Source organism: Balaenoptera acutorostrata, chromosome 4 (assembly GCF_949987535.1).
Source record: "Balaenoptera acutorostrata chromosome 4, mBalAcu1.1, whole genome shotgun sequence".
NCBI classification, from domain to species: domain Eukaryota; kingdom Metazoa; phylum Chordata; class Mammalia; order Artiodactyla; family Balaenopteridae; genus Balaenoptera; species Balaenoptera acutorostrata.
In genome coordinates, this window is record NC_080067.1 from 63,042,267 (window position 1) to 63,062,595 (window position 20,329).

Sequence of the window (20,329 nt, forward strand, 5' to 3'; positions counted from 1 at the left end):
ATGCAAATCAAAACTACAATGAGATATCATCTCACACCGGTCAGAATGGCCATCATCAAAAAATCTAGAAACAATAAATGCTGGAGAGGGTGTGGAGGAAAGGGAACACTCTTGCACTGTTGGTGGGAATGTAAATTGATACAGCCACTATGGAGAACAGTATGGAGGTTCCTTAAAAAACTACAAATAGAACTACCATACGACCCAGCAATCCCACTACTGGGCATATACCCTGAGAAAACCATAGGTCAAAAAGAGTCATGTACCAAAATGTTCATTGCAGCTCTATTTACAATAGCCAGGACATGGAAGCAACCTAAATGTCCATCGACAGATGAATGGATAAAGAAGATGTGGCACATATATACAATGGAATATTACTCAGCCATAAAAAGAAATGAAATGGAGGTATTTGTAATGAGGTGGATGGAGTTAGAGTCTGTCATACAGAGTGAAGTAAGTCAGAAAGAGAAAAACAAATACAGTATGCTAACACATATATATGGAATCTAAGGGAAAAAAAAAAAAAGCCATGAAGAACCTAGTGGCAAGACGGGAATAAAGACACAGACCTACTAGAGAATGGACTTGAGGATATGGGGAGGGGGTGGGGTGAGATGTGACAGGGTAAGAGAGTGTCATGGACATATATACACTACCAAATGTAAAATAGATAGCTAGTGGGAAGCAGCCGCATAGCACAGGGAGATCAGCTCGGTGCTTTGTGACCACCTAGAGGGGTGGGATGGGGAGGGTGGGAGGGAGGGAGATGCAAGAGGGAAGAGAAATGGGAACATATTGTATATGTATAACAGATTCACTTTGTTATAAAGCAGATGCTAACACACTATTGTAAGGCAATTATACTTCAATAAAGATGTTTGAAAAAAAAAAATAAAGAATGATTGACATGGCAATGAATAGGAATGGAGATTGAAGGAAGATCATGGACCCTATTTACAAATGCAAAGACGACTGAAGAGAAAAGGTTGATCCAATAGGATTAGAGTTTGGAGTGTGGGTGGGGAGGGGGAGAGTAAAGGCAGACCATTGTTGTAATGGTTCATGAGGCTTTTGAGTTTGAGCTATATTTTGTAGATACTAGAGATTCATCATATTATTTTAATTGAGTAACGGTATAATTAGATGTGTGTTTTAGGTAGCCACTTCTAGTGACACTGTGGATAATGAATTGGGAAGGGGAAAAATTAAATAGTGTATGCTTTCAGGGCTTTTTGCCTTAGTTTATACTGCCCACTTAACCTGCTGTGCCCTCTGTACCTGTCAGAAATCCTTTTCATTTCATCTTATAGAAAGCAATTGCTTAATGAATGCTTGTTGAATTATAAACAAGTCATTGTTCCATGTGAGAACTCTTTAGGACCTAATAGTGATAGAGAAGATGGCCAAAAAAAAAAAAGGATGAATTTGAGGGCAGTTTAGTGGGTGGAAGTGGCATCATGCAAGAGGAGTTGAGAATTCCAAAGGTTCTAACCTTGGAGATTGAGAGAGTGGTGATGTCATGAAAACTCCCCACATTTGAGTAGTAAGCAGAGTAAGAGGTACCAACAAAAGAAGCAATTAAAGGAGGCCAGAAAAATATCACAGAAAGATTATTTTGACTTTTTATTGAGGAAACTTTGGGGAAAAACTTTAAATCATTTATAATATTAATAGTTCCTTACCTTTGTAATTTTAATTTTTTAATTTTGAAGGTATTTTAACATGAAACATAACATATGAACCTGAGAACTTTTTGCCATTTACCATTGTAGAAATATCCACTTTTAGAATGTTCTCTATGTATACTGTATTGTAGTGACTTTGTAATAGGTTCTCAAATAGCGAGAGAGAAGTAGAAAATGTGTGAGTGACACATGTGTGTATGTGTCTGTATTTTGTCCTGGGAAAATGACATCCTGACAGGACAGAAGAACAAAAGAACAGTATTGAAAATAGCTAGAGTAAAGGTTGTTTTTCTGTCACCACACAGCAGATATGGAGAGTGGTAAAAGCAGACAGATGGACAGCTGTGCTAGTTTTGGAGTGTTCTAATAGAGCAAAGAAACATTCTGTTCCTTTTATTCAGAAAATGAATTTCTAGGCTAAATTACTAGTTTCAGTAATAAGTTTCATATTCTGACCAAAGAAACATTTTTTTTTACCCTGGGGATAATGACTCATGCTCTTCTCAGAGTTTTGCTTTTGTGGAAACTAAAGTGCAGTCATAAATACAGCACTGTTATTTGGATCTTAGTGTTAATGATACTATTGTGAGTAGACTAGTGATGGGTAAGAACATTAGTATTGTAAGGCCAGTTGTAACAAAGGAACCAAGCACAGGCTTTAATTAGCTGATTCCTAGAGATGTAAAAGTCGATTAAAAATAAAAACTAATAAGCTAGTTATCATGATTTTGTTGATTATGCTATAAAAATAGAACATACTTTATCTTTTTTTAAAAAAATACTTCATTGTTTTAAAGACTTTGTGACAGAAGGTAAATTTCTGACTTCCAGTAGTGACAGTGGAGATACTTTATTTTCTTCTGTGCATTTTTTTCTTTTATCACTCAAAATTGGTATGAGAGTATCAAATTATAATCACATAGACCATAAAGTAACTATCAAATAATAGAGATTATTAGTATTGACTAGATAACTTAAAAGTTTATGTTCCAGTTTTAGTTTAACCTTAATCTTGTAATTTAAGAAATAGAGGTTTAAACGTGCTCTTTATGTGCCGTAATAGAAGCTCTCATGCTGAATTTTCACCACATCAGGATTCTCCAATGTGTCCATTCCTGTAATAACCATTATTGAGCACATACACAAAAGTCTCTGTTAATATCCCCCACAGTGTCTCTCTTCAACCTAGGAACTTTCCCGTATCTCTTCACTTTAATCTTTGCAATCATTCTCTTTCTTGAGATACTACTCCCTAGTGAAGGTTTAAAATTTTAGCTCTTTAAGTTCCCTTTTTCAAACTTTCTTATGGCTCCCTCTGTGCATTTATTTTAATTTCAGCAAAATTAACTAATGAATCATAATGTGTGAAGCAGTTGTTGGGATAATAATTTAATGACTTACATTCAATAACCAGTTTTAAAGTTTTTGTCAGTTGATACATATTAAAGAAGCACTTTAACTTATTGAATTATAAGGTAATTTATTGTTTAACTTTATGCCTTAGGTGGTCAACTGATGACATATTAAGCAGCAGTGGATAAAATGGAAATATTCTACTTACTGATCACTTATTTTGCTGTTTATACACAGTTACACCCATTTCAGTTTGTCATTCTCATTGCTCTCATGTTAAGGTATAGTAACCATGATTTCCCACATACTTGGTACATTGTACTGTATCAAGTATACATGAATAGTAAGTGTTTGAAAAGGCAAAGTGAAACCCATCTACTAATATTTCTCTTCCATCATTAAATTGATTCTAAAGTATCTTACCCATATTGTGTTGGCTAAAAAATTGAGTTTTTAAAAAAATATGCTTACATGACTCCACATTGTTGTTGTTATCATTCGTAGGACTGCTTCTCTTCACATCTTGACTAGGTGATGCTTGTGCTGCAGTTAAGCTACCCTCTCTGTGATTGCGCTTCTGGGAGATCTGCATTCCTTTGCTTGCCAGACAGCTATCCTGTATTACTCCAAATTTTGCTTTAGTGAAGTAGCCCGTTTTACCAGATATCAAATACTGAAGTATGATAAATCACTATTAAATTTGGTCAATAATTGCTTGCAGGGGAGTTTTTCACCATTACTAGTATAATACTAAAGTATTCTGTTATTGCCAGAAAATGGAGCAGATGGCAAGGAGTTACATCAGAATATAATATTACTGTTTGGTCTTTATCATTGAAAAAGCAAAATTTTTAAATCGTTTCTACTGTATTTCATGTCTTTCATCCAGTGTTGTAGCATCCCTCTTGAACTGTATTGTTACCTGTAGATAGACTTGGGTGGCACTCATTGAACAAATAATACAGTATCTTACATTTATTAGAGTATAGTTTGAAGAAAATGGAACATTTTCAATTAACTCTCTATAGGTTTATTTGATTAAGTTCAGTAAAACTAGGGACTGCTTGTTTTGGCCAATAAATTTGGCATGTGAAATAAGCAGATTAAAAATAGACATTATATGATCATCTTAAGTGAAATTTAATGAAGTAAAATGTGAGTGCCCTATGCATTCTATGCTTTGTATCTATTCATAGAATGCCAGTAATATATCAATAGATATGACATAAAAGAAAGAATACTTGAAGAGATTACTATAATGGCCTCTAAGAAGGGTAACCAGTTCAAGGAAAAGGGTGAGATTGTGATATTGGGACAAAAGGATAATAGCAAGGGTAGATAAATAACTAGACAAAAATGTCAGGGACCTATGTATTGATATGATAACCAAGGTTGTGCAGTACATCTTCGGCCAGATTTCCCCAGTCTAATCTAAATTAAAAACTAAAATATATTTTCATGACACTGTATTATACTGATGCTTAATTTTGTAATACAGCCATTGGGGACTATGCCTTAGGATGAATGAAACTAAAGGTAAGACCCTTCTAGTATTTTTAGTAAAAGTTCATTGGATAGTACCTGTTTCCACAGAAAATATACTAAAATTAGAATGACAGCAGACTAGCATGGTCCCTATGTAAGGCTGATACACACATTCAAGAAGTACTCCATATTTTTAAGTTAATGTTTTTATTTGACTCACCAGCAGGCTGTTTTCCTGCCATAAAGGAAATTGGTGGAGTCCAGTTGTACTTTCTCCTTAGCCTGTGAGTATTCCCAGAATCACCACCATGATCATTGCAGCACATTCCAGACCTTGTCATTCAATTTTGAAAATATTGTCCTTGCAGCAGCCAGTTACAGCAATGATATATAAATATATGCTTTGTTCATTATTTGTGTGTGGTAGTATGTAATAATAGTTACAGACACCATAGCTTAAGTTTAATGACACTGCATAAAACTCAGGAAGTAGAGAAATCCATTGGAAACTGTAGACCATAATGAAGCTTTATGATTGGCCCCTCATCCTCTCTCCTAGATAAGTTTGGCCTTGTGGCAGATAGTACAATCTATAAAATTTGGAATGTTAAGTTGGTCAAAAATGAAAATAATACTACCAAAGTAAAGAGACTTTCTATGAAATATATCTGGATGCAATTAGGTGAATATATTATGTCTGCTAGTACCCCTAGTCAAAGTTGCTAGCTCCAACTTTATTGGATCAAACTAGAGTGAAAATTTACTATTTTGGTATTTAGGTTGTTTTTTTCCTTTCTCTATGGATACTAACTACTTGTTCTGTACAAGGAGGATAGAGCAACTCATTCTACTGAGAAATCTGTAGCTGACACAAGTTTTACTTTGTTTATCATGATAGCATAAGACTTGTTATGCAGGACTCATCTTTTCGTCATTGTCAGGAAAGACCATAAGGTTAATCAGTGGGGTGCAGACAAGTTTCAATACATCTAGACACTAGAGAGGTACCACCAGAAGGAATAGTAATTGACTAGAAGTCCCAGTAGTGACCAAATTGTCTTCATCCTATGACATAAGGAAATAAGGTGGCTGTTCATTCTTGATAAAGAGAAGAAAAGACAAAGAACAGTGTGAAGCAAATGTTTTCCAAAAGTTCATCTGCCCTCACCCATAGTAGCAGGAGAACTTGAAAGATGACTGTTGAGATATTCAAATCCATGGAAAGGCTTATGAGGGCATTATGCTAAACCAGAAAGAAACAAAAATAAAAGAGGAAAAGCCATTTGTAAACTTCAGGAAGAGAAGTTCTCATTCCTGATGACTTTCGGAAACATCTTGCCTTCAGGTTATTACAGGTCTTTAAAAGAATCAAGTCAAGTGAGCTAGAAAACACATTGCTAGTGTTACCTTTTTCTAGATGTTTTAATTTAATTAAGATGTTTACTCTAGATATTCTTAAACTCTTTAATGAATTTATCTAGATGGGCCCTGGATGATGTACTCTTTTGTCTCTTCAAAAGAGTACATCCAAGTCCCGGATAGGTGTTAGCTTCATTAGCGTAAGAAAGAGTGAAGTTATGTTTTGTGAAGCCCCCAGCCTTTTGGAAGAAAAAGAGGGGAGAATTAATTTTAATACTGACTTTAAGTTGGAAAGTAGATCCCGTTTATACTTTTTAAAATGAACCCATCGGGCTTCCCTGGTGGTGCAGTGGTTGAGAATCTGCCTGCCAATGCAGGGAACACGGGTTCGAGCCCTGGTCTGGGAAGATCCCACATGCCGCGGAGCAGCTGGGCCCGTGAGCCACAATTACTGAGCCTGCGCGTCTGGAGCCTGTGCTCGGCAACGAGAGAGGCCACGACAGTGAGAGGCCCGCGCACCGCGATGAAGAGTGGCCCCCTCTCGCTGCAACTAGAGAAAGCCCTCGCACAGAAATGAAGACCCAACACAGCCAAAAATAAATAAATAAATTTAAAAAAGAAAAGATGACTACTATCTTTAAAAAAAAAAAAATGAACCCATCAATCAAGAAAGGAACAGTGTGTAGTTAGCATCATCTATGTAACTCCAAGTAATAAACAGACTTTATTTCTGAAATATATGGGACATGAGTCTCATTTGTAAAGGGGAATTAGAAAGGACTGTGAGCCCTATTTTTTGGTTATCATCAGTAATAAGTTTGGTTATAAACTTTGACTTGTAAGAGATTAAGCTTTCAGGACCTTTTCTCTTCATCTTCCATGGGAGCTAAAATTTTTGCGTAGCAGGAAATTGGAGTAACATTTCAAGAACTGCTCCATATTTTGCATTTCTTTGTAGTAGGCCATGCTTCCTTACTGGGCTGTTCCCTTCATTGATCTCACATTGGTTAAGTTTTCATGGAGGCAATCACGTGCATAATTAGGCTTCTGTTTTCACTGTTGTGTTGAAGTATACTCTTGACCCTTAAATGTAAATACAGCTGCCAAACTTAAATATCATAGAGTTGTTTCTCTCTTTATATAAAAGATACTACTTTGTAACCATTTTTCAAGGAAAGTATCTTTTTTCTCATTAAAAAATTACCCTTTACATTATACCAAATTTCCTTTAAGTATTGCTTCTGTGAACTAAGTAGTATCTTACTAAATGTACATTAGCTGTGTTGTTGGTTTTCAGCCCAAAAAGATCATCGATCATCACTGCTTATTTCCAGTCAATCCAGATATGATTAAAAGGCATTTATTTTAACATGAAGAGAAAGTTGGTAGTATGGTCTATTTCATTCCCCTTTACTTCTTGCTTTTCCTCACTGGTCGTTATTTTTTTTTTCAGTCCAAAGAGCCAAAAATACTTGTTACCATGACTTTGCATTTTTATTTCTATTATTCATTGCAATTTTCCCCCTTTTTCTTTAGATGAGAAAAACCAATAGAACCTCATGTGTAAACTTAAAGAAGTAGATTTTACAAATTATGTATAGCATAATTCTAAAATAAGAATTTTTGTATTTCCGTCTGCTTTTGTCTTATGTCTCTTGTGTTTTATCATTATTGAAATATGTTAGATGACCATTTGATGCTTATGCTCTGCTGAGAATGTACGGACTGAGTTAGACACAGGCCTCATCCTTTAGGAATTTCATGTTTCAGTAAGAATACAGAGACAAATACAAAGATGAGGACAGAGACATCTGTACAGATATCAAATATATCAATAAAATATTCTGCATCAAAAATATTTTTTTAATCATTTTTAAAAATATCTTTCATCTCCTTACAATAGGCCTGAAACAATAAAGTTCTGTCCCTTTCTGAACATGTGGATCTAGATAGCATTGATCCAATAGATAAGAGAGAGGGAACCTTTATTGAATTTTTATGCTCCAAGCACTATACTAAGGATTTTTTTACATGTATTATCTCATTTAATTCTTATACCATCACTATGAGGTAGTAACTTTTTTTTTTCACTTTGTGCAAATAAGGAAACTGCCTGAAATTTCCTCTCCTGGGGAAGTCTTAATAATTGCAGAGTTCTTCATAGAGTCAGCAGAGCTGAGGGTGATGGAGCGAGCAGTGATGTGAACCAAAGTAAAACCCTCAGGTTAGACCATTTCTGCTCTGCCATTAAAATGACTGTTTTCATATATGCTACTAAATACTGAATAATACCGTAATTGAAAAAACGTAGAGGTTTCTAAAACGTTTTCAGGTTCCTTGGTTATTCATTTGTTACAGGTGTTAAGATGTTAAAGCTTAAGTCACTGGTTAGATTCTCTTTATGGAATGGTTAGCTTTGTTCGTTTCTTTGGGCAGAAAGAGGCACCCTTAACCGTGTCCACCTGTGTTACCAATGCTTGCTATTAGTCACAAGGTGGCCTGGTTAAAAAAGAGGAATCGAAGAATTGGAATTTACTATTTTCTACAAATAGAAAAACAAGGCAAACTATTAATGTATTTTTTATTTGAAGTATTAGTCATTCTTTTAGTTCTGTATTTTGAAATCATAATTTACCAAATACTGCCATCTTGATCTGAAAAAGTAAATGGGAATTCTAGAGTTACCTGATTTACAGTTTACTTCTGACTGCCTGCTGCCTGATTTATATGAAGCTGTGATAATCTGTCTTGACTCCCTCACAAAGATGAGAAAAATATTTTCTGGAAAACTATGTCAGTGTGGAATGATTTGTCCTGTTAAATTGTGTGATACTATGAAATATCTCTTATTGTATTTTCCACATTAACTATATTTACTTCATAATCCTGTCCTTCCAATTTTCACCTCTATTAATATTTAGGCCCCTTTGAGCTTAAATGTTAAGAAATTTTAATTTATCCTATCACACAGTAAAATTTGAATTTTTATAAGTTCAAATTGGGAAAATTAGTGACTATATTTTGAGATTTGGTATGTTTTCTTTATGTATCTATATAAAATATGAAAGTTAAATTTATAATTTAATAATCTAAGATCAAATATTTATTCATCTATATTTCACCTTATTAATGACTTATGTTTGTTTACCACATTTTTTTTAGTTAAGCGTTTTTTTATTAATTCATTTATTTGGCTGCGGCGGGTCTTAGTTGCGGCACGTGGGCTCTTTGTTGCGGCGCTCAGGCTTCTCTTCTGGTTGTGGCGCGCAGGCTCTAGAGTGCACGGGCTCAGTAGTTGCAGCGCGGACTTAGTTGCCCCATGGCATGTGGGATCTTAGTTCCCCAACCAGGGATCGAACCCGTGTCCCCTGCATTGGAAGGTGGATTCTTAACTGTTGGACCACTAGGGAAGTCCCTGTTTACCACATTTGATTCTGCTGCACATTTGTTCACATTTATTGATAATCAAAAATCTGTCAGTAGAGGGACTTCCCTGGTGGTGCAGTGGTTAAGAATATGCCTGCCAATGCAGGGGACACGGGTTTGAGCCCTGGTCCGGGAAGATCCCACATGCCGCGGAGCAACTAAGCCCATGTGCCACAACTACTGAGCCTGAACTCTAAAGCCCGTGAGCCACAACTGCTGAGCCTGAGTGCCACAACTGCTGAGCCCTAGAGCCACAATTACTGAGGCTGTGTCCCACAACTACTGAAGCCCGCATGCCTAAAGCCCATGCTCCGCAACAAGAGAAGCCCATGCACCGCAACAAAGAGTACCCCCGCTCTCTGCAACTAGAGAAAGCCCACGTGCAGCAACAAAGACCCAACACAGCCAAAAATAAATAAATAAATAAATAAATTTATTTTTTAAAAAAATCAGTATAAACATTGCTGACCTAGACCTTAATTGTCATTATTTTAAAAATCCATTAGCAAGACCCTTCCTAAGCCCATCTATGGACCTCATGTTAGGGAATGCTTATGTTATATAATGCATTAAATCTCTGAAATGTATTTTCATAACACCTTTTTTATAGCACTACAAATTTAATAGTGAAAATGAATTGCATCACCTTCTAAAGGAATTTAAATTTTCTATATACTGGTCATGAGAACTTGATTTTCCAACCCGAAGTTGTTAAGGTCTGTCTGAATCACTAAAAGAATGAGTTGAATCTGTTTTCTCATGATATGCTTGTAAAGGTTAGTGAAGGACAGCACTTTGAAAGAAATGGATAATACGCATCCTTCCAGAGCTCGTGTATATTACAGCTGTCTGTTTGGACTCACTCCAACAACAGCTCAGTGACTCTTAGAGGAAGAGAATTTTAGAGGCCCTAACTGGGGCTCAGAATAATTGTACTGAAAGACACTTGCTTCCCATGCATAACCACTGCAGTGAAATTTGTTTAAAATGGTTTCTTATCCCTTAAATCCAATAGGTCTCTCAGTGCTTTTGATTTTCCTTTACAAGGTATCTTTGTCTATCTCTTTTCTTGCTTATTACTGTTGCTACCACTCTTTTGTTCAGGGCCTTGTTACATTTTCCCTGGGATAATTTCAACAAATTAGTTTTCCTACTTACTCATTTATGCTGTAGGATTATAGTGACCCAAATAAAGACCCTATCCTGGAAAAGTTCACAGTCTATCAGGAAGTCAAACATGGATGTAGATAATATAATAATAACGTATTAAGGTACAATTATAGAAATACATATAGGAGGCTGGGTAACATTAAGAAAGGAAGTAATTAACTCTGGAAATAAATATTAAAGAGATTAATCAGACCATGGAATTATTGAGATTTAAATCATGTTATTTCTGTAGTAAGTGTAGAGGCAAGTTTTTGTTCTCTTGTTCTAAATAAAGATTCATTTGTAATTTTTTAAAACAACAGAAAAGTTTATTTTCTAGTTAATGAGCAAACAGATGCAGCTGAGATGCAATGGTGGCAACTGAGTTAGCCACAAAACTACTTTAATGTTTTCCTGTTGACCTATCTGAGAATGAGGGTAGAAAATATCTTGTCAACATATGTCTAAATATATATACATTTGTAAATGTGTCAGTGAAATCAGATAACATTTGTTAAATGTATCAGTTAAATAAAAAAATGGGGCTTCCCTGGTGGCGCAGTGATTGAGAATCTGCCTGCCAATGCAGGGGACACGGGTTCGAGCCCTGGTCTGGGAAGATCCCACATGCCACGGAGCAACTGGGCCCGTGAGCCACAATTACTGAGCCTGCGCGTCTGGAGCCTGTGCTCCACAACAAGAGAGGCCGCGATAGTGAGAGGCCCGCGCACCGCGATGAAGAGAGGCCCCCGCTTGCCACAACTAGAGAAAGCCCTCGCACAGAAACGAAGACCCAACACAGCCAAAAATAAATAAATAAATAAATAAATAAATAATTAAAAAAAAAAAGATCCTTAAATGTAATTGCCTCTGCAAAGTCCCTTTAAAAAAAAAAAAATGGTGTTTGTAAAACCTTTGGTCATTCAACAAACGTTTATGCAGCTTCTATGTTTGTGGGACATATATCTAGAAAATACAAGGTGCTTATTTTAGCAAATTGTGGCTGTTTGGGGTGATTAAGCTGCAATCGAGTCAGTATAGATATCCCCTAAATTTGCAAGGGTACACTTAAAAATAGCTTTCTAATTTTAATGACTTTCTGATGCAGATGTAATATTGATATTTTAGAAACAAATAACTATTTTAAACATAATATACTTCTGAAATTAAAATCTGAATTAAAAATATATAAGATATGCTTTATGTATATTTTAAAGTAATCAAGTTAGAAAAAGTCTCTGCTGTCTTAGCCTGTGTTTATAGAGACTCATAATCCACAGTCAACTAATAGTTTTCTGTACTCTGCCTTGGTAATATTGACTCTAGAGTATTGTACTCGATTTTGGTTGCTGCATTTTGAGATGAATATTATTAGCAAAAGAACACATCCAGTGATGGCAAAGAAGATGACAACAAACTATCTCACCTGAATTATGGTTAAAGGAATTGGGGTTAAAAAACCTAGGGAAAATTCTAATCTCTGTCAATGTGTGAAGAGATAGAGAAGGCAGAACTGTTGGAATAAAGAAGTTTAGGAATAACAACCTTTAGGAATAACTTTAGAAGTGCTTCACAAAAACTTCTACATCAGATAGTGAGCTCCTAACACTGAAAATATTTAAGTGACTTATGAGATACTTGAGCATTTCAAGATTTTAACTTCACTGGCTTAAAATTAATGTCTTTGTTTTTGTTTTCAAAGTACTTAGATTGAAAGTATAGGGTTGTGGTTGAAAAGGCAGGGTTGGGATGACTTATTAGCCAGTGTGCATTTAGAAAATTCTCCAGTTGCTATCAAGTAATTCTGATACCTTTTCAGAGGTAGCAAACTTTTTCTGTAAAAAGCCAGATAGTAAATATTTTAGGTTTTGCAGGCCACATGGTCTCTGTAGCACCTGCTCAACTCTACTGTTGTAGTGCAAAAGCATCGTTGACAATACGTAAACACGGTTTGTTGGCTGTGTTCCAATTAAACTTTATTTACAAAAGCAGGTGGTGAGTTGGATTTGGCCTGTGGGCCATAGTTTGACAACCCTTGCCTTGATGAAATCGGGAAATAACATTCTAATATAAATGGAGAAAGGCTTTCAATTTAGGAGTTAAAAACAAATTGTCAAAATGTCATTGTCTTTTTGGGCTGAAAGAGTGCACACTAAGTGTTCAAAATACTGAACTGCCCATTGAAGTAAGAAACCTTTCACTATAAAAGTCAAGTGACAGTGGAGAGTCTGAGACTATTTTCTACTGTTCATTTCTGCTGCATATTTTGTCCTTAAAGGTGTGTTTACTCCTGCTGAGCAATATCATCCATCCCGCATGGACTGCTAATGCAGACAGACCCAACTCCTACCAAGACATAAATGCAGGTTCAGGCCTTCTAAGAACAAAAAAGACTTTCAGTGCCTCCTGCCTAAGCACAGTAATTTTTAACAGTAATTTTAATACCAGAACAAGGAAGTAAACAGAAGTCTCTGATCAGCAAGGTATCTGTTACATGTTTTGTTCTAACCTCATAAAGCAGAGGTTCTCATATCATTTGGTCTGTTGGCCTTTAGCTAATAGGCTGTTAGAAAATGATGGTCAAATGTGCATGCTGACTAGAAATGAATAACAGAAGAACAGGAGGCTACTCTCATAAGGCAGTCTGGCCACAGCTGAGAAGTGACCATTGACTGCTAGAAAACCACGGGGTGAGAGCGTTTTTAAATCACAGTCTCCAACCTGGGGTCATTGGTTTTAGGGTCAGAAATACCCTCAGACTCCTCAGTAATACTGAAAAGCTTTGCTATCTTGTGTTTTAGTATAGCACAGCAATTCATTTTATAATGAGGACTGTAATTCACCAAGAAAAGGGTAAGTTGTGAAATATATTTATATATACTCTTTTAGGAAAACAGAACTGCCCCAGTTGAAATAACTTATTAGATATATTTAAAAATTAGGATAAGCAAAACCAATTTATTTCCTAACAGTTCTGAATAATTGTGATTTGTCAGTATGTGACTATTTAGTCCTGGCATTCTGAACTCAAAAGCCCAATAGAGTAGTTCCTTGACTCTTAAAGTGTTTTCTTTTTAGCAAATACGTTTTTGTCGCCTCAGACCTCCAAATTGCATAGATTCATATTTTAAATATTAATCTTAGAGTGATTTATCCCCCTCTACTGCTTTTCAAATAAGTTTTTCTTTGTAAATAGGTTATGCCCTTAAGTTTGGATAATTCCACCTTCTTTATCAACATTTAATTTTTTCTATAGTGTAAAGGCCGTTTATTTAAAACGTTATATACTCTGATTTCTTAACTTTAGGAATTTTCCTCCAAATTTGGGAAATTGAGAAGATTAAGTTTTTACACCTTGGTTTAATGTTTATTTGATTATATCCTATACTTAAAAACAAATTTTTTAAGAAATCTGAATTTAAAAATCATGAAAAATATGTCATGTCATTCTCATGTTCAAAATACTTCAGAGACTCCCTTTTACTTAGAGTGTACTACATAAAATTCAAACTCCTTAAAATGGAGTCTGCCCACCTTTCTGGCCCCTGCCTACCTCTCACCCCTCCTTCTTTATCACGTATCCTACCTATTCTCATGCACTTCAAGTAATAAAAACAACTTGTATTGCTGGTAAAAGGTGCATTCTTTCATGGTCTGTGACTTTGCACACATACTCTTGTGGCAGTCTAAAACACCCTTCTCATCTAGCTCTCCCATGTCCAAGCCACCTCTTCTCTGCAAAATCCCTACTAATCTGTAATACTCAGACTTTACCTCTGTGATGCCTTCCCTAGCCTCCTCAGGCAGTTGGAGATTTCCTGTGACTTTTCCAAAGTTCATATTCTGTCTTATAACAATTTTCCATTGTTAAAGTTGTTCCTGTGTCTTGTCTTTCCCCAGTAAACTCAACAACCAAAGAGAAAGCATCTATTTACCATTGTTTTCATACTATTTAACCTAGAACCTGGCACAAGCAAGTATTTCTCCAAAAAGGAGGATTCCTCACACCTAAGCCATAAATAGCTGTACCAATTAAATAGGGATACTAGGGGTTTGGGGAACTAGAAGCAGCTGCAAAAGTACCAGCATCTGAGCCACATTCTAAACTCATCTGTGAGCCTTGCAATACCAGTGCTACCTTCAAGTTTCAGCACTTGACACTGGCGCTGCTTTATGAAGCTGAAGCTCCTTATTTACTTGCCTCCCTCTGTAAAAGAACCCAAGCCCCTTTTTCCCATCCCTAACTGATGCCAGTCCTGAATAATTCATAATAGCTTGAAAAGATAATATGGGTATACTTAACAGGTTTATTAATAATATTTAACATTTTTGAGTGCTTACAGTGTGCCAGTCTCTTTGCTTACATGTTTTTCATATATTACCTCATCTAATACCACAGTCTGATGAAGTATATGCCATTATCCCAACTTAACAAATTGGGGCAGGGGGCGGCAGGGGTGGGGAGTGATATAAGGTGCCGTGAGATGAATTAAACTGCTCAAGGCCATACAACTGTTAACTAAGGCAGACAGAATGTGAATCCAGTATAACTTCAGAGCCCATTCTCTTATTTACCACCAGTGAATATTCCTGCCATAACTGAAGTCCAAATAGCAGCATGGTTATAATGTACACTTTGAAATCATCTAGACCTGTATTCAAAATCCATATCTAACATTTACTGGTGGCAACTTACTTCTCTGACCTTCGGTTTTCTCATATGTGAAATGGTTATTACCTACACCAAAAGGGTTATTGCCTGCATAAGTGCAAGATATATACTAAATACTAAGTGTTAGCTCCATTTGCCTCTTCTACACTTCTGTTCTTGTGAGCTCTGAGGGAATGGTTTGAACAGAATAAGGCCTGGCAGAAGAAGACAAAGTTAGCTTCCTCTTTCTTCTGTATAGTACTACCAGAGTGTCGACTAGTGCCTGCCTTCCAGGATCGCCAAGTGTCTTATAGCTGTGATTGAATTTATTCTCTTAATGAGAAGGGCATGTCTTGAGTATTTACTAGTTGTTAATTGCCCATAAATATACTATAGTAGAATAAGGATTAGAATCAGTGATCTCCTGTTGTACTAGACTTCTCTTTTGCTAATTCTTAGGAAACATATGGGACTCTGGGGGTTGTTATTTATTATATATAAAATAGTTGCCTACATGATTCCGTAACATAGATCAGTTAGTGCCATTCAACAAAGAAAACTATAAACACAGCTGCTGTTTTAGTGTGGTTTGTGGTTTGGTTTTGTTTCTGTTTGAACTTTTTTGTGCAGGCAGATCATCATTTAAAAGTAGTCATTTGGCATTTTCCCTTGCATTCTTCAAATTTTTTTGTATGTTTTTAAAAAGCTTAGCTTAAGTCACTTTATAATTATGCACTCAGATTGACCCATCTGGTCTTTTTGCTAGCCAATGAATTTTCTTTAAAAATATAGAAAATAGGATAATTAGATTTTAAATCCTATAACTTCAGTGAGTCCCTTTTATAAATTTGAAGAAAATATTTTCAAGTATTAAAAAATAATTTTTTATTCCTTATTGTTTTTCAATTGATTTCTGTATTTCCAGAGGTAGGGAGAGGGCTTGAAATTTCTCCTATTTCTACTCCTCACCTCCTTCATATGTTATAACTCTGAAGCATACCATAAACACTTGTTTGCAACTGAGAATGGGTACAGCAGAAATGTGTGATAAAAATAGGTCCTATTGTTCTCTCTAGGTTGCACTGGCTGTGAGGAGAAAGATGGATTGTAGGGGGCAAATGTAGATGTAGTAAGACCATTTAGGCCTTTGCAGTGGTCCAGACAAGAAATAGTAGTGGCCTGACCCAAGGTACTAAGAGATTCAGGATATGGAATTAACGGAATTTGTTGATGGATTAGATGTTGGCGAGTATGACATAAAGGAGTCAGAGATAGGTTTCTGGATTAGATATATCATGCTCCTCACCTCTTTCTCACTGTGTTTGTTCAACTTCTGCTTATCCCTAAAGAATTTAGTTTGTATGTTACCTCCTATGGAAAACTTTCCCACTCCAACTTCCATTAAGTTAGGTGACCACTCTATGTGCTTTTATAGCACCTGGCACTTAATGAGAACATTTTTTTTCTGTTTTGTACCTGTGAATTTATTACCCCACACCCATATACACATAACCTTCACACTCTTGACTTTGTCTTGTGAGGGCAAGGGCCACGCCTGTCTTACTTATCATCATATTCCCAGCACCTAACATGGTCCTGGGGACAACACCAATACATTTTTGGTGAATAAACAAAGTGTTATTTATAGCTATTGTCTACAGTGCCTGATAGAGTAATTGAATACGTAAGTTATCTGGGCTCTTTTTTGATTCATTCCTCTTGCTTAACTTTTATTTCTTTTTTATTTTCTTAATATCTCAGACCTTATTTTTTCTTATATCTTTACAGTTTAGCTTACTGAATAAAAGAAAATATAAACAGCAAGAAATAAAATTTTGCTTTGTGGGTTTTGACAGTATCTTCCAAAGGAATCCCTAAGGTTGTTGACATCTAAAATAAGTGAGGGCTTCAGATTATAATAATACTTAATATTTTTCAAAATATTATAAGTGCTTAACACAGTTTGTTGGAACATTATACTGACAAAAAGAGTAATTGGATGTGTAGATCAGTTCATTTCAATCAGAAGTATTAGCGCTGGGTTATTTGATAAAGGGGATGGATCATTGCAAATTCATCATCATATCTCAAGGAAAATGCATTGATGACACTTTACATTATAGTGAATATATAACTAAATTATACTTAAAAGCTTATTATACTTAAGCTTTATACTTAAGTAAATTTAATTATACTTAAAATACTTAGATATGGTCTAAGATATCACTTAGACAATAATCAATACAAAAAAGGAAATTACAACGATTTTTCTTTCTTTTCTTAAGAAAGAAAAAAAGACTAAGCTATGTAAATTCTAGTTACCACAGGGTGGAGGTAGGGGTGTAAAAGGAAAAGGATTTGACTTCTCTAGCCTTTACTTTACTCATCTTTAAAATAAAAACTTTACTCATCTTTAAAATAAAAACAATGGACCCATGATCTAAAAGAGCCTTTCCAGCCCAAATTCTGTTGCTCCATAAAATAGAAAAGAATGATATATTATGGGAATTTTGGTTTCAGTTGCAACTTACTATTTATTCTCTCCATAGCCCCAGCTCTGTCTTGATAAGAACTGACTTTAAAAATCCATTCAAATAAAACTTTTTTTATTGAATGAATTTATTAAATACAAGTGATTTTTTTTCTAATTTCTGCTTTGGAATCAATTCTTTTAACCTAATTAGGAGCAACAATCTAAGATAAATTGTAATTACTTACCCTAATCATTTCAAACTACAGAAAATGAATTTTTGCATTTAGTAATGCCATAAATGTATTCTTCGATGGTTGTTTCTCTTTTAACATATGTTTTCTTCCTTTGGTTTAGATTTCTGCTTTGGGACAGCCACGCATCTAATTCCTTAAAGTACTTTTATATGTAAAACTTGTAAAGGATCAGAACAATGCCTCCAAGACCATCATCAGGTGAACTGTGGGGCATCCACTTGATGCCCCCAAGAATCCTAGTAGAATGTTTACTACCAAATGGGATGATAGTGACTTTAGAATGCCTCCGTGAGGCTACATTAATAACTATAAAGCATGAACTATTTAAAGAAGCGAGAAAATACCCTCTCCATCAACTTCTTCAAGATGAATCTTCTTACATTTTCGTAAGTGTTACCCAAGAAGCAGAAAGGGAAGAATTTTTTGATGAAACAAGACGACTTTGTGACCTTCGGCTTTTTCAACCCTTTTTAAAAGTAATTGAACCAGTAGGCAACCGTGAAGAAAAGATCCTCAATCGAGAAATTGGTATGATAAAATTTTGAAATGGCCTTGTCATCCCATTCTAAATGCAAATAACTTTGAAGCTTAACTGTTTTCTCATTAGTAAAATATTTTGTCTGAACTGGTTAATTACCTTTGTAATCTTAAATAGATTTCAAAATAAAAATCATTACAAATCTAAAGTTTTTTTGACTGTTAGGCTGAGGAACTATTTTTAACACCTTGGTATTATTCTGTAAAGTTTTCTTTAAGAAGTATCATTTGTAGGGATGATTTTTATTTGTGATATCCCAGTTTTGTTTTGTCTTTTAAAAAATAATTGATATGAATAATGTTTGCTACCTTTGCTCCAAATTGCCAAACAGATCATATTTTATATATTAAAAATATTTGAGATCTTGTCAATTCTTACTATATGTATTCATCAAAAATTTTATTAACAAAGAGAAACTTCTTTATTGTGATCTTCCATATCTACCAAGTTCCCTATTTACAATAAACATGGTCTTACTGTGTGTTTAACAGAATGTTATATTCTCTATATAATTTTTTTAAGGTTTTGCTATCGGCATGCCAGTGTGTGAATTCGATATGGTTAAAGATCCAGAAGTACAGGACTTCCGAAGAAATATTCTCAATGTTTGTAAAGAAGCTGTGGATCTTAGGGATCTCAATTCACCGCATAGTAGAGCAATGTATGTCTATCCTCCAAATGTAGAATCTTCACCAGAACTGCCAAAGCACATATATAATAAATTGGATAAAGGTAAGAAAATTGTAAATCTACCATAATTGGTCGCTGTAGTGAAAACTTCTATCTGTGCGTATATCTTTGTACAGTCTTTTTATCCTAGCTAGATGATAAGCTTCTTGAAGGCAGGGAATGCTTTACTGACAAGATATAGTTGTGCCAAGTACACAACTTTTTTTTTTTAAATCTTGAATTATTTTATTTGTGTGTGTCCTCATGAAATGTGTAATACTTTGTGTGCTGTATTTTCTTTATAATTGAATTTATTTACTTATTTATTTTTTATTGGGGTATAGTTGTTTTACAATGTTGTGTTAGCTTCTGCTGTACAGCAAAGTGAAGTAGAGTTTTCTGTGCTATACAGCAAGTTCTTATTAGTTATCTATTTTATACATATTAGTGTATATATGTCAATCATAATCTCCCAGTTCATCCCACCCTCATCCCCCACTTTCCCCCCTTGGCATCCATACATTTGTTCTCTACATCTGTGTCTCTATTTCTGCCTTGCAAACTGGTTCTTCGGTACCATTTTTCTAGATTCTGCATATATGCGTTAATATACAATATTTGTTTTTCTCTTTCTGACTTACTTCACCCTGTATGACAGTCTCTAGGTCCATCCAGGTCTCTACAAATGACCCAATTTCATTCCTTTTTATGGCTGAGTAATATTCCATTGTATATATATACCACATCTTCTTTATCCATTCGTCTGTCGATGGACATTTAGGTTGCTTCCATGACCTGCCTATTGTAAATAGTGCTGCAATGAACATTGGGGCACGTGTGTCTTTTTGAATTATTGTTTTCTCTGGGTATATGCCCAGTAGTGGGATTGCTGGATCATATGGTAATTCTTTCTTTAGTTTTTTAAGGAACCTCCTACTGTTCTCCATAGTAGCTGTATCAATTTACATTCCTACCAACAGTGCAAGAGGATTCCCTTTTCTCTGCACCCTCTCCAGCATTTTTTGTTTGTTGATTTTCTGATGATGCCCATTCTAACCAGTGTGAGGTGATACCTCATTGTAGTTTTGATTTGCATTTCTCTAATAATTAGTGATGTTGAGCATCTTTTCATGTGCCTCTTGGCCACCTGTATGTCTTCTTTGGTGAAATGTCTATTTAGGTCTTCTGCCCATTTTTGGATTGGGTTGTTTGCTTTTTTGATATTGAGCTGCATGAGCTGTTTGTATATTTTGGAGATTAATCCTTTGTCCATTGATTTGTTTG

The 20,329-nt window shown here is 35.3% G+C and overlaps 1 protein-coding gene and 1 pseudogene across 2 annotated transcripts in view; both read left to right on the forward strand.

The window, feature by feature from the left end:
• PIK3CA (phosphatidylinositol-4,5-bisphosphate 3-kinase catalytic subunit alpha) overlaps positions 1-20,329 on the forward strand; it is a 110,850-nt gene that overhangs the window by 58,093 nt on the left and 32,428 nt on the right. Inside the window, exons 2-4 of one of the 2 annotated variants that reach the window (XM_057544972.1) lie at positions 7,991-8,109; positions 17,939-18,366; positions 18,899-19,108. In XM_057544972.1, coding sequence (XP_057400955.1) covers positions 18,015-18,366; positions 18,899-19,108 — 562 coding nt within the window. In that variant the 5' untranslated portion in view covers positions 7,991-8,109; positions 17,939-18,014. The remainder of the gene's footprint in view (positions 1-7,990; positions 8,110-17,938; positions 18,367-18,898; positions 19,109-20,329) is intronic. The other variant, XM_057544971.1, reaches the window with a different exon arrangement.
• On the forward strand, positions 4,626-4,721 carry LOC114237826 (U6 spliceosomal RNA; annotated as a pseudogene).